We start from the raw sequence: 17,364 nt of genomic DNA on the forward strand, positions 1-17,364 counted from the left end.
CAGGTTCTAGAGATGTTCCATAGATATCAAACCCGACCTCAACAGGTGGGTTGACTTCCTCAACAACTTGATTGGCTACCACGTTCTCACTTTCGTTCACTATACATGGTAATAATGCCATGTTTAATATAATGCGAAATATAAAGCATGATGCTTGACGATGGATGCAAAAGTTAATAGCTTGAATACAAATTTCCTTCGCGATATAGTTACAAACTAACAACTAAATAAACCTTCTCTAGGGTTTACTTAGATTAACCTTTCTTAATCACAACTTGATCATAAACTCAACCACTTATTTAAAGTGCCAAGGATCATTTTATGCTAATGACCCGAGGTCATCACTCAATCCCAAATTCAAACAAAACTTAAGTCATTAAGGTTTACTATCTATTTTAATTAATTAATTAATTAATTCAAAATTATGAAATAAATCAACCTTTTCCAAATGAGCTCCAAATTTTTGTGAAGACTCATAACATGATAACTAAGTGGAAAAATAATTTTCATAATTTTTGGATAATTATTTAAGCCTAGAAAAATCATGGAATCCCATTTATTAATTACATTGAGCAATTTTTATCACATTCAAAATGTACTGAAAAGTAACATTTAATATTTTTCCTAAATAGTTCACATCTCAGAGAGGTCACACAAAAATTTTCATAATTGTTGGAGCTCTATTTATTTCTACACAAAATAAACAAATCACAACACTATTTAACCATTTATGCAAAATAGAAAAATTCATTTTCATTTAAACGGCCACTGACATGTGGGTCACCCATGTCGGCACAGTACCCCCACGCTCAACAGCGATGACCGCGGGTTTGACCATTGATATCTCGCCGCCGGTGAGGTTGCCGGCGACGGCGAGGGTACCATCATGTTCCCCACCTCACGGCGCGTCGGTTGGTGGTACTAGTTGAACCAAGTACGGCTTGGTCCAAGCTCGACGCTGGCCATGGCGGCTTGGCCGAGCCGTGCATGGCGGCGCGATGGCATTCTAGATGCTAGAGTTCGCTAGAGCTTCATTTAACTACTCGAATAGCAGCAGAGGCTCACCTATATCGGGCTAGAGCGCTTGGTTGACTGCGAGCAACAAAGGGCGCGTCTGTCAGCGTTGATGGCGACGGCGGCAATGGCAAGCACGACGTTCCGGTGGCTGTAGTGGATGAACAGATCAACCAACAAGACACAGAGCATCACGACAACACGGAGAAGATGGAGCTATGCTAAGCAAGGGCAGAGACGCACCGTAGAGTGCTGGCCACGGAGAGACGAGGTCGGCAGCGTTGCGGCCGGTTGCGAAGAAGAAAGACGACGCGCAGCGTCTCCCGGCGAATTCAGGCGGAGCGGTGACATGCTCAATTGAGGCTGGGGGAGCTCTGTGACTCCGGCGTGAGCTTGACGGATCAGGACGACGATGACAAGAAAAATAGAGGAAGGAGAGGGCGATAGGAGGAAGCTTATCAGTCTTATCGGCGAGCGAAGAGCGGCGGTGAGAGGTGCGCTTGACACGTTACGGCAACACAAACACGTCGAAGCTGGAGGTGGCGCTCGCAGACGCGCGTGGAAGCCGGTGGAAGCTCGCCGACAATGAGTGTGCCTGCTTGCACTGTTCAAGGTATTTACCGAATTGCCATTCGCTTCATTTCTCAAATTACTCTCAAATTTGTATGGAAACTCAAAAATCTTCAAAAATAAAAGTTGTTCCAAATTCAAAGTTCTACAACTTTGCTTTAATAACTATACCCAAATTCTATCTAGATTTGAAAATGTAAGTTTGAAATCAAAAGGGGACACTTTAAGAATTTACCCCCTTTCAAATTACTTCAAATTTTATATAACAACTTTGAAAACTCTAAAACCAACTTTGTACACATTGACAAGCTCTACACTTTTTCTTTTAGGCTCAACCCCAAAATGTGCTTAGATTTTGAATTAGATTTTCCAGGGTAGAATTTAAATGCTGGAAATTAAGGTTTTGGGATTCAAATTTAACACTAAGGTTATGAACTTGATTCATCTATACAAATCAACACATATAATCATAAAAGTAAACTTATTTTAGTGAATGCATATCAAAGTTTTCACTAAGACAAGAATGATGTGTAATGCATATGACGCCATGGCATATTTTAGTGCTTAAAACACCAGAGGTGCTATAGCCTGGCCAAGGAGGGGACGATGCTCGCTTCTGACTCCGACCCACTTCTCCGACCGAGAATACACCGAACCTCTGCTTACGGCCCTTCTCCGACCGACGTGGTCGGAGCCGACTGGGAACGACCGGCCGAGGACGTCCGCTCAGTGAGGACCCAAGAAATCAGGCGGAGCAGATAAGGTAAGGCGCTCAAGTCAACCGCAATACCGAGGACCGTACCCTACACACCTGCGGGGCAGTACTGTCGGGCCATGCCAGAAGGGTACTTTACAGCCTTCTAGACATGTCAGAACATAAACAGTGTTGTAGGCACCGACATTTATCCTACATTATGGTAGGCGCCGACATTTGCCATACCAGAAGAACACGATAGAGCCTGCCACATGCATCTAGGTGTCAACAGTATTGTGGACGCCGACAAACTGTCTTGTACCCGACGGCGTGGGCAACAAGACTAGGACACACTCTCTCTCTCTCTCTTGAACTTGTAAGGCCGTCCCCTTCATCTATAAAAGGGGATGCGCCCTCTCCAAAAAAGACGGTCATTCCCTCTCTCTCTCTCTCTACTAGCTTTAGACGTTCTGAGCACTCGAACAGCTCCACGGCTCTAGAACTCTAAAGCTACATAGAGCGTACGTTCCGATATTTAACGCACGTAGGAGCTCCCGTCACTCTTAGCCCTTCAGTCCAGAGTCCGATCGGACCTCTAACACCCCTATCTTATTCCCATTCGTTTGTAACCCCACAGTAAACTTCGAGTACCTGGACTCAGGAATAAAGTCACCGACCGACTCAAACTGGATGTAGGGGACGTAGCCTGAACCAGTATAAACCCTATGTCATTGAGGGTAGGCCACATCCGATCACAACGTACGGTAAAACGACAAATATTTACTTATTGGTCACTTTTTGCACCGACACCGTTGCTAAACTAATCCGTTGGCTGCTATTACGAGAATCTCATGCTAATCGTTCTATTGAAATATGATCCCCCCTCCCCTGTTGACCTGTCACCTGTTCCATAAAATATGATGAGACAACTCACAGTGTTGATCTGAAAGTTCAAACTGTTGACTTTTTCTGCGGCAGTTGCTTTGCTATACAAGTTTAGAGGCGAGAATTTCGTAGTGGCATTGGCATCAGCCAGTAACACACTAGCACAAAATCTTTCTTTTCCCTCTCAAAGTCTAGTGGATGAAAAAATAAAAAAGAGAGGATGCAAGCCGTGGAAGCATTTGGATTAATCCATATTCCGGCCACTGAGCGTGAAATTCCAACTGGCAAGTCATGTCAAAACAAAAAGGTTCCAGGGAAATTTAGGAGACAAAGAACGAGATGTAAGTGGTGCAATCCAAGACTATGATGTCGCTGCGAACTGTGATGTCATATATATAATAACTGAAAATTACCATCTCTCGTTTTCGCTCTTGTAATTTGCCATTGTTGGACGGCACACGGCAGAGAACGATTCGCCAGAACTTCATGTCCATCTCCCCTCTTCTTGCGTGTAGCTCACTTGCTGATTCCCCAATGTTCTCTGCCCAATAAAAAAAGGAAAAAAACTGGAGACGAGACTGTACAGCGCAGGCCTATTCTTGCCAAAAGATTTGCAAAATCTACCGAATCTCTGAACAACGAATTAGACCGGCGACCTTCTACTGGCACTGGCTGGGGTAACACTGTACAGTATAGTATTTTTTCCCCTCCTGCGGCCCTTTCTCCGTACGTACTGTTCAATGATTCCCTGAAGAGTCTGGCATTCGGCACATGAACAGGTAAGCCTTTTCTAGCTTAAGGCCATGTTTGGAATGGAGGATTTCTAAAGGAACTGTGGAGGATTGGCATTCCTATGGAAAGGAACACTGTAGATGCGTTTGGAACTTAGGAACACAGCTCTCCATTCGAAAGGAAGGCATCTGTCCATAAAACGTAGGAATAAAAGAATCCAGCCCAAGTTGAAGTTTTGGCGGAAGCCCGAGGCAAAGCCGAGAGAGCAAGAGAAAAGAAACAAAAAATAATGTTATTTCCTGCGTTTTTCCTATGTTATAGATTCATGTGTTCCAAACACCCCTTCTATAGTTATTTCCCACGTTTTTTCTTTCCTCTGTTTTACCACTACACACTCACCCCATTCCTACGTTTTTTTCCGATTCCCGTGTTTTTGATTCCTGCGTTCCAAACAGGCCCGGCCTTGACCGAACCCGGTTGAACAAAGACTTGCTAGGGAGAGAAACAGGTGATAAAGAAACTACTGCTGGTAGTGAGAGAAGAATGAGCTTGGTTTGGCTTTTGCGGATCATGCATGGATTATTAAGGACCCGTTTGGCGCTGCTCCTGGCGGCTCCGGCTCCTCACCTCGAGGTACTGTAGCAACAATGTAGCAGGAGCCGTTTCGGAAATCAAGGCGCAAAATGAACTGAAAAGAAGCCGAAAAGAGGAGGAGCCGGCGAAGCCACAATTTCGAGCTCCGCCGGCTCTGTGCTACAGTGCATGAAAAGTCGGAGCCGGAGCCTCTAGGAGCTCCTCCAAACGGGTCCTAAGCAATTTGGTGAAGTGACCTGAGGAGTTGGCCAGCGAGTATAAATGCAACTTCTTTTGGAGTAGTTTATGATGCGCTTGAGGCCCTACTTAGGCAAAGGATTAGGCACTAATGACCAGTCAGTAACTTGGCCAGAACTCACACAATGTGTTTAGTGTGATCCATATCTGCATTTTATCCACGATCAGCCTATTCGTTTTCGGCTGGATTGGCTTATAAGCCATGACTGAAAGTACTGTTGACTGGTTTGGCGTGAGAGAAAAATAATGTTCAAACCATGGATTATAAGCCAGATATGAGCAATCCAGCCGAAACGAACAGGCTGGATAACCTCATGATTCAGGAGGGGGGGATGGCAGCCAAGAGTCCAGAGTGAGGGCTTCTCCAAGAATTAATTTCCTGAGGAAATACCGTTTTTAATATTTGGTGAATGACAATGCACTGATGTTGACCCATGCAGACAGGGATAATCCCAAACACGCCCATTTCCAAGCACCTACTAGAATTATGTATGTTCCATACCCCTAGGATTTTATATTTTCACACTGTAGGTTGTATCCATATCATATTTTTGTGGTGCTTTGGTTAGGGTTGGCTTCTGACTAAACAAAGCTATAGTTGCTTGTGGCAATTATAGATGCATGCATGTATTATGGAGTGAGGGCATAGAGTTTGACGAATCTAATCGACTTCCCTGTCTCTCCTAGTCCTAGCAACGTTTCCTCCCTCTCTGATCCGCTCTTCTTAACACGCATGATAGGAGAAGAGGAGATGGATGGAAGTGTAGACCAACTTCTCAAGCCCCCCAACCCCCTTCTTTTTAAGCTTGTGTTCCTTTCTCCCTCTATTCTCTTTTCTTTTCCCCCCTTTCTTCCCTGCCTATCTTCTCTCTATTCAATGCTCCTTTTGTTGAGTACTTGCCGTCTCAGAAGGCGGCCAATGAGAGGTGAAAGGTGGTTACAAGGAGTGGAGTAGGAGACAGAAATGCTGACAGAAAAGCCCTACCACCCCTCTCGGCTCTCTCTGCATCTCTCTCCCTCCTTCCCTCTGCATCTCCCCTCCGTCCCCAACAGCTAGCTGTTACAAGCCTGTGAAAAAAAAGAGACGGCAGGACGTGTTCAAAAGGACAAGATCTTCTTTGCAGTACAGTGAATGAAACTCCAAGGTTGATTCAATTCGCCAGTGCTTCAAACAAGGGAAAGCAGTGTGTGAGAGGAGAGCTGAGAAGAGAAACAAACAAAGAGGAGGGCTCTCCTCTCTTCTGTGCTTGCATGCTTTTGCTAGAAGGATGGTATGCACGCAGCATCTATCTCCTTTCTCTTGCTCTCTGCCAGTCTGCTTCCCTTCTTCTCTTTTATATTGTCCATCGCCACCGCTCACAGCTCTTCCTGCTGGTCCCTTGTTGGTCGTAGAGCTAGCACTGGCCATGGTGCAAGGAGAGGAGAGTTCTTGGAGGATGGAGAGGGCAGCGCTGCCTCTCAACCAGGCGATCGCGTATGGAGTCCAAGCCCACGCCACCGCCGCTGCACCGCCGACCTGCTTCCTGTACTGCCTCTCAGCCTCTCTCTCTCTCTCTCTCTCTTCCCTCAACTTGTTACTTCGCGGTTTGTCTTTGATCCATCTGTCAGTCGTCTTCTACCTCGCCTCACCCAACCCAATTCCAAGAAGCCACCGGCCGCATGCAAGACCACCAGAGCTCTGCCGCTGCCTGCAACCTTTTCCGCGTCGCAAGACTCGCAACTAGCTCGCTCCGCTCCCAGCACTTGCCGTGTTTTCAAATGTTTGAGTGCGCAACTTGTTTAAAGTATTTTTCGCCCTCCTTTTATCCGTCTTTATAACAGACCGATTCCACAAGCTTATGCCGTGCCACTTTGGTTGGATTACACCTCTGCCCACGCACCAAATTTTTTCTTAATGCTCAAGGCCTGAATAATCCTGCGAGTGCGAGTGATTTGTTTGGGCACCGAGATCGATCGGCACCATCTTTTGGGCTTGTCATCCTTATCTGCTGCCTGCCGCCCCAGCCACATCCACAGCTACAACAAGCCTCGTGCTTTACGCAGTCTCGGCCTTTCCATTCTTGAAAAGTTTTTATCTGCTACTAGCTTCGCCTTCGCCTCGCCTGTCGCGGGCTAAAGCTTAGGGGGCCGGGCGGGCGATGACTGATGGGTTCTGTGTGCCCTAACTGCTTGGGCAGGGACTTCCAGCCTGCGGCCGCAGCCGCTGCCTACTTCGGGTTCGGGGAGCTGGAGGAGGCCCTCATCCATGGCGGAGGCGGCGCTGTCAACGCCGGCGGCGTCGATCCCGGCGTGATCATCAAGAACGACGTCGCGCAGGCGAAGTGTAAGCTTTTTTTTCTTCGTCTTCGTTCTGTCTCCGGAGTCCAGACCTGGGCTCTACTTGCCAAAAAGGCGCGTTCGTTTCTTGCTCGGCTGCGCACGGGCACAGCGCCGCACAGGGAGAGACATGCCTCGCCTTTTGTGTTCCTGCCGGTTTCCATTCCTATGCAAACAGTGTGCATATGCAGCAGCTGCACCTGCATATAGTGGTGAGATGCCCCGATGCCGATGCCACAATCATGGAAAGATCTCGTTTACTCTCCTCGCCTACTGTTTGCATTCCTCTAGCCTTAGCTCCTCTCCTCTCTCCCTCTCTTTCTGTGCAAGCTCATGGAGGAGGATGGAGAGAGGGAGAGGAGAGAGAGATGCATGAACAGGGAAGGAATCGACACTCGGTAAGGCCCCCGTGTTAATTCTCTTTGTATGTATGCATGCAGCAGCGGCAGGATATCTCGCGGGCGCCGGCAGGCCCCCCACGCTAGAGATCTTCCCTTCGTGGCCAATGAGGCATCGACAGCAGCTACACAGTGTAAAGGCCCCGCCTCCTCTCCTCCCAATCTCCCATGATCACTGTGATTCATGCATGCAGCATGCACGCACGCATTCATTCACTCATCGCCTCGCTTCTCTCGTCGTCTCCTCTCGCTCTCCTGTGGGCTCTGGCTCGTGATCGTCGCTGAACCCAAGAAAAGATGTGGCTGTTTCTTTGGCGATTCGCTCTCTGTATGTGGTCTGCACCTGCAGGCTGCAGCCAGCAGCCACGAGGAGGCGAGGCGAGGCGAGCCGAGCCGAGCCGAGCCAGGGGTGGTAAAAGAGGATGAAGACGAGAGAGAGGCAGAGAGCGAGCGATGCCCGTTAATTGTTGGCTGCCAATCGGTTTTTTGATTTTACCGCAGCAGCACTAGCTAGCAGCAGACATGGCATAATATAATAAATCCTTTTACCCGCCGCTCACTGTTGCTGTGTAATTGCTGAACAGGGGAATTCGCAGTCAGTAGGGAGCACCACTGACTCGAGCTCAGCTCAGAAGACTACAATAATGTCTCAGATGGAGCTGGTGTCCCCAGCCTCCTCTGCGCCGCGGCAGGAGGTCATGATGGTGACCACTGATGATTACAGCTACAAGCCAGGCCTCGCCGCTGCGCCCGCTGCTGCCGCCCCGCCGAGCTTTCAGCAGCACCACCCGCTCCCGCTGCAGCTGCACGGAGACGGAGGGGGAGACCATGACAAGGTACTACTGCGTCCTCCTCTGCCTGACTTGCCCTGGCCGGCTGGCCCTGCCCTGCCGCACCAGTGTGTCCAGTGCACCACACCACAGCACAGCGCACCGCAGCGCCACACCCTTCGGCTTTTCCTGGCACAGCATGCACCCGTCCGTAGTACTAGCGTCCCCTCCTACAGTCCTACTAGGTAGAGTAGACGGCTAGTTCCAGTACCCCAGCTCCATCCAACCTACAGCCGCCGAGAGAGAAGAGCTCCAATCCAACACGACTCACCAGTCTCTTCAGAATATTGCTGTCGAATCGTTGAAAAACTCGCGGTACGCACTGTGGTACGAAACATGCTGTTCTTTCATGTCACACACACACACACCAACGCCGGCCGAGGCGATGCACGTACGGCAAAGCCAGCACTGTGGTGTACGGTACCCCCACACCCCAGCAGCCACTCTGCTGCAGCTTACCTCATGGCCATAGTATCTTACAGTATAGTTGAGGCCCACTGGGCCAGGCCTGCCTCTAAACACAACGGCATTCCACTCCATGCATGCGTGTTCCTTGCGCGGGAGATGTCATGTGGCCTCTGAATAGAAAGCCAGACATGTCCATTATTGCTTGATGCTTGGGGGAAATTAACCAGGCAGTCCTGGATGATTGGACTAGTGACAGCTGGTCAATCCTACGGAGAGGACGCTAAACGATGAACAGGGTCATCCCTAACCTCCCTTTTGTCTCTCCCTGCTGGGTGGATGGATAGCATAACCCCATCCGTCTTATCTCCCTGCACCTTGCCGCAACAGAGCCGTGGCTGCCAACAGCAGCGTCTGTCCGGCACACTGAGCTTTCGGGGACAGCTACAGCCAAAAGCTAGTATTTGTGCTTGGAGAAGATGGACAGTGGCAGCGCTGGTGCTGTTGCATCCGTCGACGATGGACGACAGGAGCTTTGGCTCCATCGTGCGGTTTGTTTCTTTCTGTGCCGTCCCTGTAGTAGTTGCCTTTAGTTGGATGGCGAGATGGATGGTGTGCACTGTGTTGATGTGTAGGAGAAGAGAACGGATAGGGGATACTACTATACCAGTGCACGCATGCTCTAACTCCGCTGGCTTTTTCGTGGTGTCCTTTGCACAGAGGAAGCATGGATCCACAAGAAAAGATGGCAGGTTGGTAGATGCCAAGGTAGGATATATAGCTCTCTGCCCTTTGCATGCATGGCCACTCCATCACTTTCGGCTTGTTCGCTGGTTGGTTTCTGGGTTAGGTTTAGACTAGCTGGTACTGATTTGTTGTGAGAGGAAAACATTGTTGGCTAGTTAAATAAGCCTAGCAGAAACCAACCAGTGAAAAGGGTGTTTGCATGGACCTGCATCTATCTGTTTCGTTTTGCTGCCACTCAACATCGAGTATTTGAGTCGAATCGCTGTGAATCCTTCCTTGCAGACGGAACGGCGGCTGGCGCAGAACAGAGAGGCTGCGAGGAAGAGCAGGCTGAGGAAGAAGGTGCGTCACTAGAATCACTGCCAGTGCCACCCATGAACTCAGTGATTTTTGTTTTGTTTCAATCAATCAGCGAAAAGAACGCATGCATGAATGAATGGTCCTGGGATTGCTGAGAGTAACCTACTCGTCCTTTCACTGCAGGCTTACGTGCAGCAGCTCGAGACTAGCAGGATCAGGCTTCAGCAGGTCGAGCATGAGCTCCAGAGAGCACGGTCACAGGTTCGTTCCAGTCCGAACTCCAAAACGTCTGCATCGGATCCAAGTTCGTATCATTCAGAGCTTTGATATGACATGGGTTTACCGTGGTCCAGGGCCTTTTCGTTGGAGGGTGCAGCGCCGCCGGGGACATGAGCTCTGGTAATGCAGCACCGGCCGTCCGCTTTCTCCATTCATAGTACCACTGCTCCAAAGCTTCGAGCTTTTTAACCGTGCCATGCAGCAGCTGTGGCCTGTAGGCTGTAGCTGCCGCCGCAGGCCACGGCTCAGGCGCAGTCACCGAGATGATGCATGGCCGGCCGGCCGGCCTCGAGTGGCGTGAAAAAACGTGTCCTGCCAGCCAGTAACTCCGTTTTTACCGTACGACGTACCCATGCATGCAGGCGCCGCCATGTTCGACATGGAGTACGCGCGGTGGCTGGACGACGACAGCAAGCGGCTGGCGGAGCTCCGGGCCGGGCTGCAGGCGCAGTTGCTGGACGGCAACCTGGGACTCATCGTGGAGGAGTGCATGCAGCACTACAACGAGCTGTTCGAGCTCAAGGCGGCGCTCGCGCGCTCCGATGTCTTCCACCTCCTCACCGGCGCCTGGGCCACCCCTGCCGAGCGCTGCTTCTTCTGGATGGGCGGCTTCCGCCCGTCTGAGCTGCTCAAGGTATGTACGGTACCACTGCGTGCCATTGCCATGGCGTCCGTCCGTGCAAGCCCGCCCAGTCAGAGGCGGCGCGCGCCGTACTGAGCCTCTTTCTCTTTTTCTTTGGCATGCAGATCCTGATACCGCAGCTGGACCCGCTAACGGAGCAGCAGCTGCTCGGGATCTGCAACCTGCAGCAGTCGTCGGATCAGGCGGAGGAGGCGCTCGCCCAGGGCCTGCATCAGCTGCACCGGTCCCTGGCCGACACAGTCGCCGCCGGCACGCTCAACGACGGCGCCGCCGCCCCCAACTACATGAACATCATGGCCGTCGCACTTGACAAGCTTGCCAGCCTCGAAAACTTCTATCAACAGGTCACCGTCTTTTTACTCTCCTCCATTTCCTGCATCATTCACCGCCACCCTTAAGATCGTATTCGTACTGTAGATCATGATCATGGTCAGTAAATCTTTTTTTAACCAAAAAAAGAATTACACGGCGAGGAAAAGCTAGCTTAAACTTTCAAGTACGCTAGTCCTTCCCTGTCAGAACTGCACAGCAACGTAACAGTAGCAATGCAGGTGTTCCTCGTCCTCCAAGCTACAGGGTCCTGTCCTGCTTTCGCCCTAATAGTTTGGGCTCGTCTGGTAAGACATGGCTGAAAGTACGATTGGCTGATTTGGTGTGAGAAAAAATAATATTCGTTGGTTGATAAGCTATGCCTTATAAGCCAAATACAACCAAGCGAACAGGCTGTTTCTCCGTGGAAGGCAGGCCAACCTTTTGTCAGAAAGCTAGCTTAAACCTGCAGATAAACAGATAAGCATCATTACCACTTTCCACCACGCATAATTAGCTTGTGATTAAACAACAAATAACAGGCTGGCTAATGCTGCTGGGCGACAATTATTGTATGTTTTCTATGTGTTGGTAGGGACCAAAGAGGGCAAGGCTTTGAACCTTTTTTTTAAGTGAAGATTTGGCGAGGCATTGTTCCTGGCCACACATGTGTACTGGCAGTACATACACGTACACACCTGTATCTTTCTACAGGAAGTCAATGGCCGGATACTTACAGTTGGCACTGTGCATAAATAATGCCCCTTGTATGTCTTCTCTGGGCCGGCCATCTCCTTTTTATTCCATTTTTTTAGAAAAAAGTCCTTTTTATTCTCTCCCTTCTCTGTTTGCTGGTGCCTCTGCAGAACAGAGGGCCCACAGCCAAAATACTAGACTACTAGAGGCCTCATTCATGGTGTTCCATTCCATGCCTTGCAAAAGTTGCAAGGTTCAATCCATGCATAGTGGTCAGGGAAAGGACACAGACACCTAAAATTCAGTCCCATGGCCAAACAAGAAGCCTAAATAAAGATGGGGCTTGCCGTTCCATCAGAAGTTGTTAAAGAAATGATCATGCCTTTCTATGGATTATCTTCTCTCTCAGGGGGTTAAAAGCTGATTGCGACCTCCATTTTGTTAGGTTGTTTTCAACTTTCCTGAGCTTTGATTCCTTTTGTAGACAGAACTTGCTACAAGGCAGATGTAAAATAAGTTTACTTTTAGCAGCTAAAATTTGTTCCAGAATATGTACACTTCAGATCATGGGCCACCTAGTTTTAGTTGGTTTTACTACTCTCTATTTCTGAACTGTAATTATTACATATTGAAACAACTTTTGATAGAGATATATATGTAATTTTATAGTAGCGTTGATGTTTCCAAAACATTATAGAAATGCACTTATTTTAGGATGGGGGAGTATATTTACTAGATTCATGATTGGAGCAATCATTTCACACAAAGCCTTGCAATAATGATGCATATGAAAAAAAGACTTCAATAAACTCGATCACAGATGATATACCACCCTCCTTTTTTTCTCTCTTTTCATGATAGAGGCTGCTTATTGCTATTAGATTTCTTTTCATGCTCTGGAAGTATGTAAAACTACAAGGAAACGATAAGGACAATACACCATCAGTATGAAAAAATTGCTACACTATATAAAGTCCAAATTTTTCTGAAAACAACATTTCATTAGATTAAAGCTTAAGCAGCAGATGGGAACTTTCAGCAATTGTCCAGACTAGAATATATCTGGGACAAGACAGAAAGACAGTAGAATAGATGCATCTGCATGATCCGGGAATGCCCTGTCATTCAAGATGTGCATGCATAGCCAAGACAAGAAACAACACTAATGTGACATCTCACCTTTCTTTTCATGTGTTTGTGCTGTTCCAACTGCAGGCCGACAATCTAAGGCAGCAGACGTTGCATCAGATGCGCCGGATCCTGACCACTCGGCAGGCTGCGCGGTGCTTCCTCTCCATCGGGGAGTACTACAGCCGCCTCAGAGCTCTCAGCAACCTCTGGGCTTCCCGTCCCCTCGAGTAAGATTCACACTTGATCAACTGCAAATAGTAGACTCTCTTGTTGATCATCTGCACTGTGGCTGTTCCTGACCATGTCTGAATTACATGTATTCCTTAGTTTTTGAAAAGATAGAATCACTTGTTTTCAGATTTCATAATATGGAAAAGTCAGAGATGGACATGGCTAATAATGGTATGCATTTCTCGTGTAACAGCAACTTCATCGTGACAGAGAGCCTCAGCCCCACAGCAACGGAACTGCAAGCCCTGCACCACCACCAGCAGAACCAGTTCACCGGATTTTGAGGTCTCAACTGGTGCTGGAGGGTGTAAACTTTGGCGGCGAGGGTGATGTTACAAAGATTAGAGGTTTTGAGAGGGAGATGCATTGTAATGTTCTATCATTAAAGTACTGAGAAAGCAACATCACTAGGCGAAAAGGGCCGGGAGAAGGAATTGCTGTGGTGCGATGTTGGGTGGCTCACCTGTTCATATGGCTCTTGAACTGATTGAAGGGTTAGCACCGCAGAATTTTTGTGCGTAGCAGGAGAAAACAAAACAGTGGCAGAAGATTCTGGCTGCTCACTTGCCAGAGAGGACTAAGGCCCTGTTTAGTTTCCATAAGTCAAGTGACTTATTAAGTCAGGTGACTAAAAACCAGTGACTTATAAGTCATGTTTGTTTGGTTGTAGATGACTTATAAGCTCATTAAAGGTGTGGGCTCCACGTGAAAAAGGGTGACTTATAAGTTTTAAGCCGGGGTGAACCAACTTAAAACTTATAAGCAGAGGTGACTTATAAGTTGGTGGTGTTTGGCAAAATAAGTCACTTTTTTCATTTTTTAACTTATAAGTAGGTGACTTATTTGAAACCAAACAGGGCCTAATTGCAATTAGAGTGACAGAGTAACCATTAAATACCTTTCCAAATCAAGTATTTTGGCAAACACATTTGCGGTAGTAGACTATCTCCAAGGATAATACCGCATTCGTGGACAGACAATAATCCATCTTCTGTAGTTCAACAAAAGACAATGCAACAGCTACCGGTGGGAGCCGGTTTCCTGAGCACTGATGGAAAAGAAAGAAATTATGACATGGTAATCTGTCTGAAGCCAATAATACAATAAAAAAATGACATTAAAGAAACGTGGGTAGTCAAACAAGAAGAAAATGGTGTACTCCCTCCGTTCCAAATATATCTAGAAAAGCCAAAATGATTTACAATTAGAAGAAACGGAAGGAGTACATGGCAAGAAAGATCAATATATTGTGCAACACATGTAGAAACAACATTAGGAATCTTACATAAACTGACCAGCAAATTGTAAGATGCAAGACCAGAAATATCGATGGACACGTGAAAGAAAGGAGGAGCAGCTTTCACATAATCTGTGATCAACTTATCACTTATCAGTTGACCCAAAATTCCAAAATCAGCTCTGCTTCCAATATCATCTACCATGAACACTTGAATTAGGCGGTTGTTGCACAATGCACAGGACTTTCCATCAGAAAATACGACAAATAACATTCATGAAGCTGTGTGAAATCTTCGCTCCTTTTACTGCAAAATTTCTGATCCAGAAACACCAGAAAAATGGTGAAAGGATAAAAGGCCACAAGAGCATACAAAACAGAAAAATATGTTATTGAAGTGTGACTAGGGGCTCAACTTATTTGGGACCAAAAGACTTTGTTGTTGTTGTTGTAAGGCAGAAGACTTCACAATTCACAAGACAAGGTTGAAATAGATGAAATGTAGACACAACGAAAGAAAGTTTGGATTGTAGAAATAGCTGAACAATAACTAGTAACTACCGAATCAAGTGAAGAAAACATAGCAGCAATATATTGAATGCAAACAAAAGAAACATATCACGTATAGCTATAAATGAGAACCCAGCAGAATGCAGGAACCCCCCCCCCCCCCCCAAAAAAAAGGGTCCGGCAAGGCAGGGACACTATTATAAAAAAAGAGAGGCAAGGACACTAAATTTTACTTAAAGAACTAGTAGGGTAAAGCTACAGTACTGTATGATCTCTGGTTAACCTGGGTGGTGGTGGTGGGGGGGGGGGGGGGGGGGGTTGAATAGGCTTGTCAACACAAACACTCAAACTTTCATCAAATTCAACCTGCGGCACTGCCGGGCCAGAACAGCGGCACTGCCGCACCTACAGATAACTTCGAGTCACAGTTCAAAATCAGTGAATGAAAACTTTGAATCAGAGAAATTTCTTAGCTTTCTACAGGTATGAGATTCACAGATCGAGAGTTAGAAGTGGTGGGAACACAACACACAAGTAGATCGACCACAAATCCTAAAAATCACCTCAACAACAATATAAAATGCAAATGATGTAAATCAAGCACAAGATGACACGATGATTTAATCCGTGGTTCAGCTCGCCACCAAGGCTTGCCTACGTCCATGTTGTTGAGGTGAGCCACAAAGGCTTAGGGCTTTGCAACTCTTCCTCGTTCTCAAGTCAAGAGACTCAACTCTTGAGATGAGGGGTGAGTTTACTGGCTTCAAGAGGTGGTTACAAACCTCCCGGGCTGTCACACAAGTTGGCAAGCTCCACGACCGACGCTCTAGCCGGCTAGGAGCAAAGCTCCAAGAGTAATAAACACAAACATCGGTAAAAACATGAACTAAGTGCTCTTTTGAGTTGGGGAATCAAAGGATCTGCTCTCAGATTGAGTTTGGGACCTTTTTCTCTCAAGGATTGATGGGAAAATCAAGGAAGAATGCTTGTAAGCTCAAGGTCACCAATGGAGGAGAGAGAAGGGCACTCTTCTGTTCTTGGACGAGCTGAATGAGTGGGAGTAGAAGAGAGATGTTGGAAAGGAAGAGGAAAGGTACAAGTACCCCTAGCCCCAACGGTCACTTAAGTCGCGACAGTGTCATGGCTCAAGTGCGGCAGTGCCTCTCTCCAGGTGCGACACTGTCGCACCAGGCAAGACAGCAGGGGTAAGAATGAAGTGTTGGCTGTCTTGGCTGAGTAACTGAGGATGTATGTATAAGATTGAGCACTTGGTAGCATATGTTAACTTAAGCATTGTGTCCCCCTTTATAGTACGACTTTTCTTATACTCAAATTTAAAATATAAAAGAATTTAAACTTTCTTTGAGTTCTAAGCCATCAACATTTATAATTGGGGGCTCCTCCGTTTTGTATAACATTCTTGAATATAAATTCCCTGCTTGTCATCTCGATAAATCTCATTGGTTCTCTAATTATGTGGTCATTATCACCAAAACCCACAATTAGGGCTTGATTGCACTTTCGATCTCTCCTTTTTGGTGATTGATGACAACCCAATTAGAGCTTATAAAAGATATGAAATGAATACTAAGATTTTTGAGCCATGGGTGTAGAGCCCCCTCCCAAAATGTGTGAATAGAGAATTAAATTCTCAAATTGGCATAAGAAGCCAAGATTCACATTTTAGTAAAAGTGATGGGGCTCCCCCTACATTCATGCTCCTGTGGGGTGCTACATACTGCGTCAGGTATGTAGACGTGATGCAAATGACAGTTCATGCACAACAAGTTTTGCTATAACAACTGGGTGCGGCACTGCCACTCCTGGGTGTGGCACTACCACACTTGCTGTAACAGCACATATAAGAACATGCACCACACAACATGTAACTCATATAAAGATATTCATTCTAGCACAATTTTATCACCAGCTACAACATAGATTAATTCATGTCCATATCCCACACATTTAAAGTACTTAGGTAGCATTATTACATAAATAGAGTTTTGAATCGTCTCTTAAACTCTCAACCTAACGAAGTCTACTCTAAATGGATAAGAACATGAAGCTCCAGCTGCAGCAACCTCCTCTCCATGGTGATGAAAAAGTTATTGACCCTCTCTAATTTCTCCCCCTTTGGCATAAAGCACCAAAAAGAGAAGAAAAGAAGAAAGACCAACCCTCACTCCTCATGTTCTTGGATGGTGTCCCAATCGACATCATCCCCACCAGCAGCTCCACTAGCACCTGCAACATCCTCCTCACCACCATCATCATCGTCGTCGTTGTCGAAGGAAGAGGACACCACCGCCCTCCCTTGGTGATGGGTGGTCGAAGTGTGGTGCTCATTCCTGGTGCTCCTCCTCATGGTCTGCAAGGTGGAGCTCAACCACATGTGAGGGTCAAGCTCTAGCTGCTCCTGCTCCTCCTCCTCATCAGCCTCTGAATCTATGTCAGAGAGGCTAGGAAGGTTGTCAAACCTCGGAGGTGACTGTATAGGAGAAAGAGGTGACAACCCTGCATGCTCTCTAGGCTCTCGGTTGGCTTCATGGTTTTCCAACCGGTCCTCATATGCGGTCCTCGCTGCATAGGTGCAAGTGGTGAAA

The 17,364-nt window shown here is 47.2% G+C and overlaps 1 protein-coding gene across 3 annotated transcripts; it reads left to right on the plus strand.

The window, feature by feature from the left end:
- The first annotated feature begins 5,831 nt into the window (after positions 1–5,831).
- On the plus strand, positions 5,832–13,770 carry LOC136453610 (transcription factor LG2-like). Of its 3 annotated transcripts, none has more exons than XM_066454166.1 (13): positions 5,832–5,997; positions 6,119–6,251; positions 6,904–7,049; positions 7,483–7,574; positions 8,025–8,276; positions 9,396–9,443; positions 9,705–9,764; positions 9,906–9,983; positions 10,076–10,121; positions 10,364–10,635; positions 10,749–10,988; positions 12,865–13,007; positions 13,205–13,770. In XM_066454166.1, the coding sequence occupies exons 2-13, from the start codon at positions 6,133–6,135 to the stop codon at positions 13,293–13,295; spliced, it is 1,587 nt and encodes a 528-aa protein (XP_066310263.1). In that variant the 5' UTR covers positions 5,832–5,997; positions 6,119–6,132; the 3' UTR covers positions 13,296–13,770. The 3 variants fall into 3 exon arrangements, with proteins under 3 accessions (XP_066310263.1, XP_066310264.1, XP_066310265.1); XM_066454167.1 differs by having other exon boundaries at positions 7,486–7,574; XM_066454168.1 differs by lacking the exon at positions 9,396–9,443.
- The last annotated feature ends 3,594 nt before the right edge of the window (positions 13,771–17,364 follow it).

The sequence above is a fragment of the Miscanthus floridulus genome, chromosome 5 (genome assembly GCF_019320115.1).
Source record: "Miscanthus floridulus cultivar M001 chromosome 5, ASM1932011v1, whole genome shotgun sequence".
NCBI lineage: Eukaryota > Viridiplantae > Streptophyta > Magnoliopsida > Poales > Poaceae > Miscanthus > Miscanthus floridulus.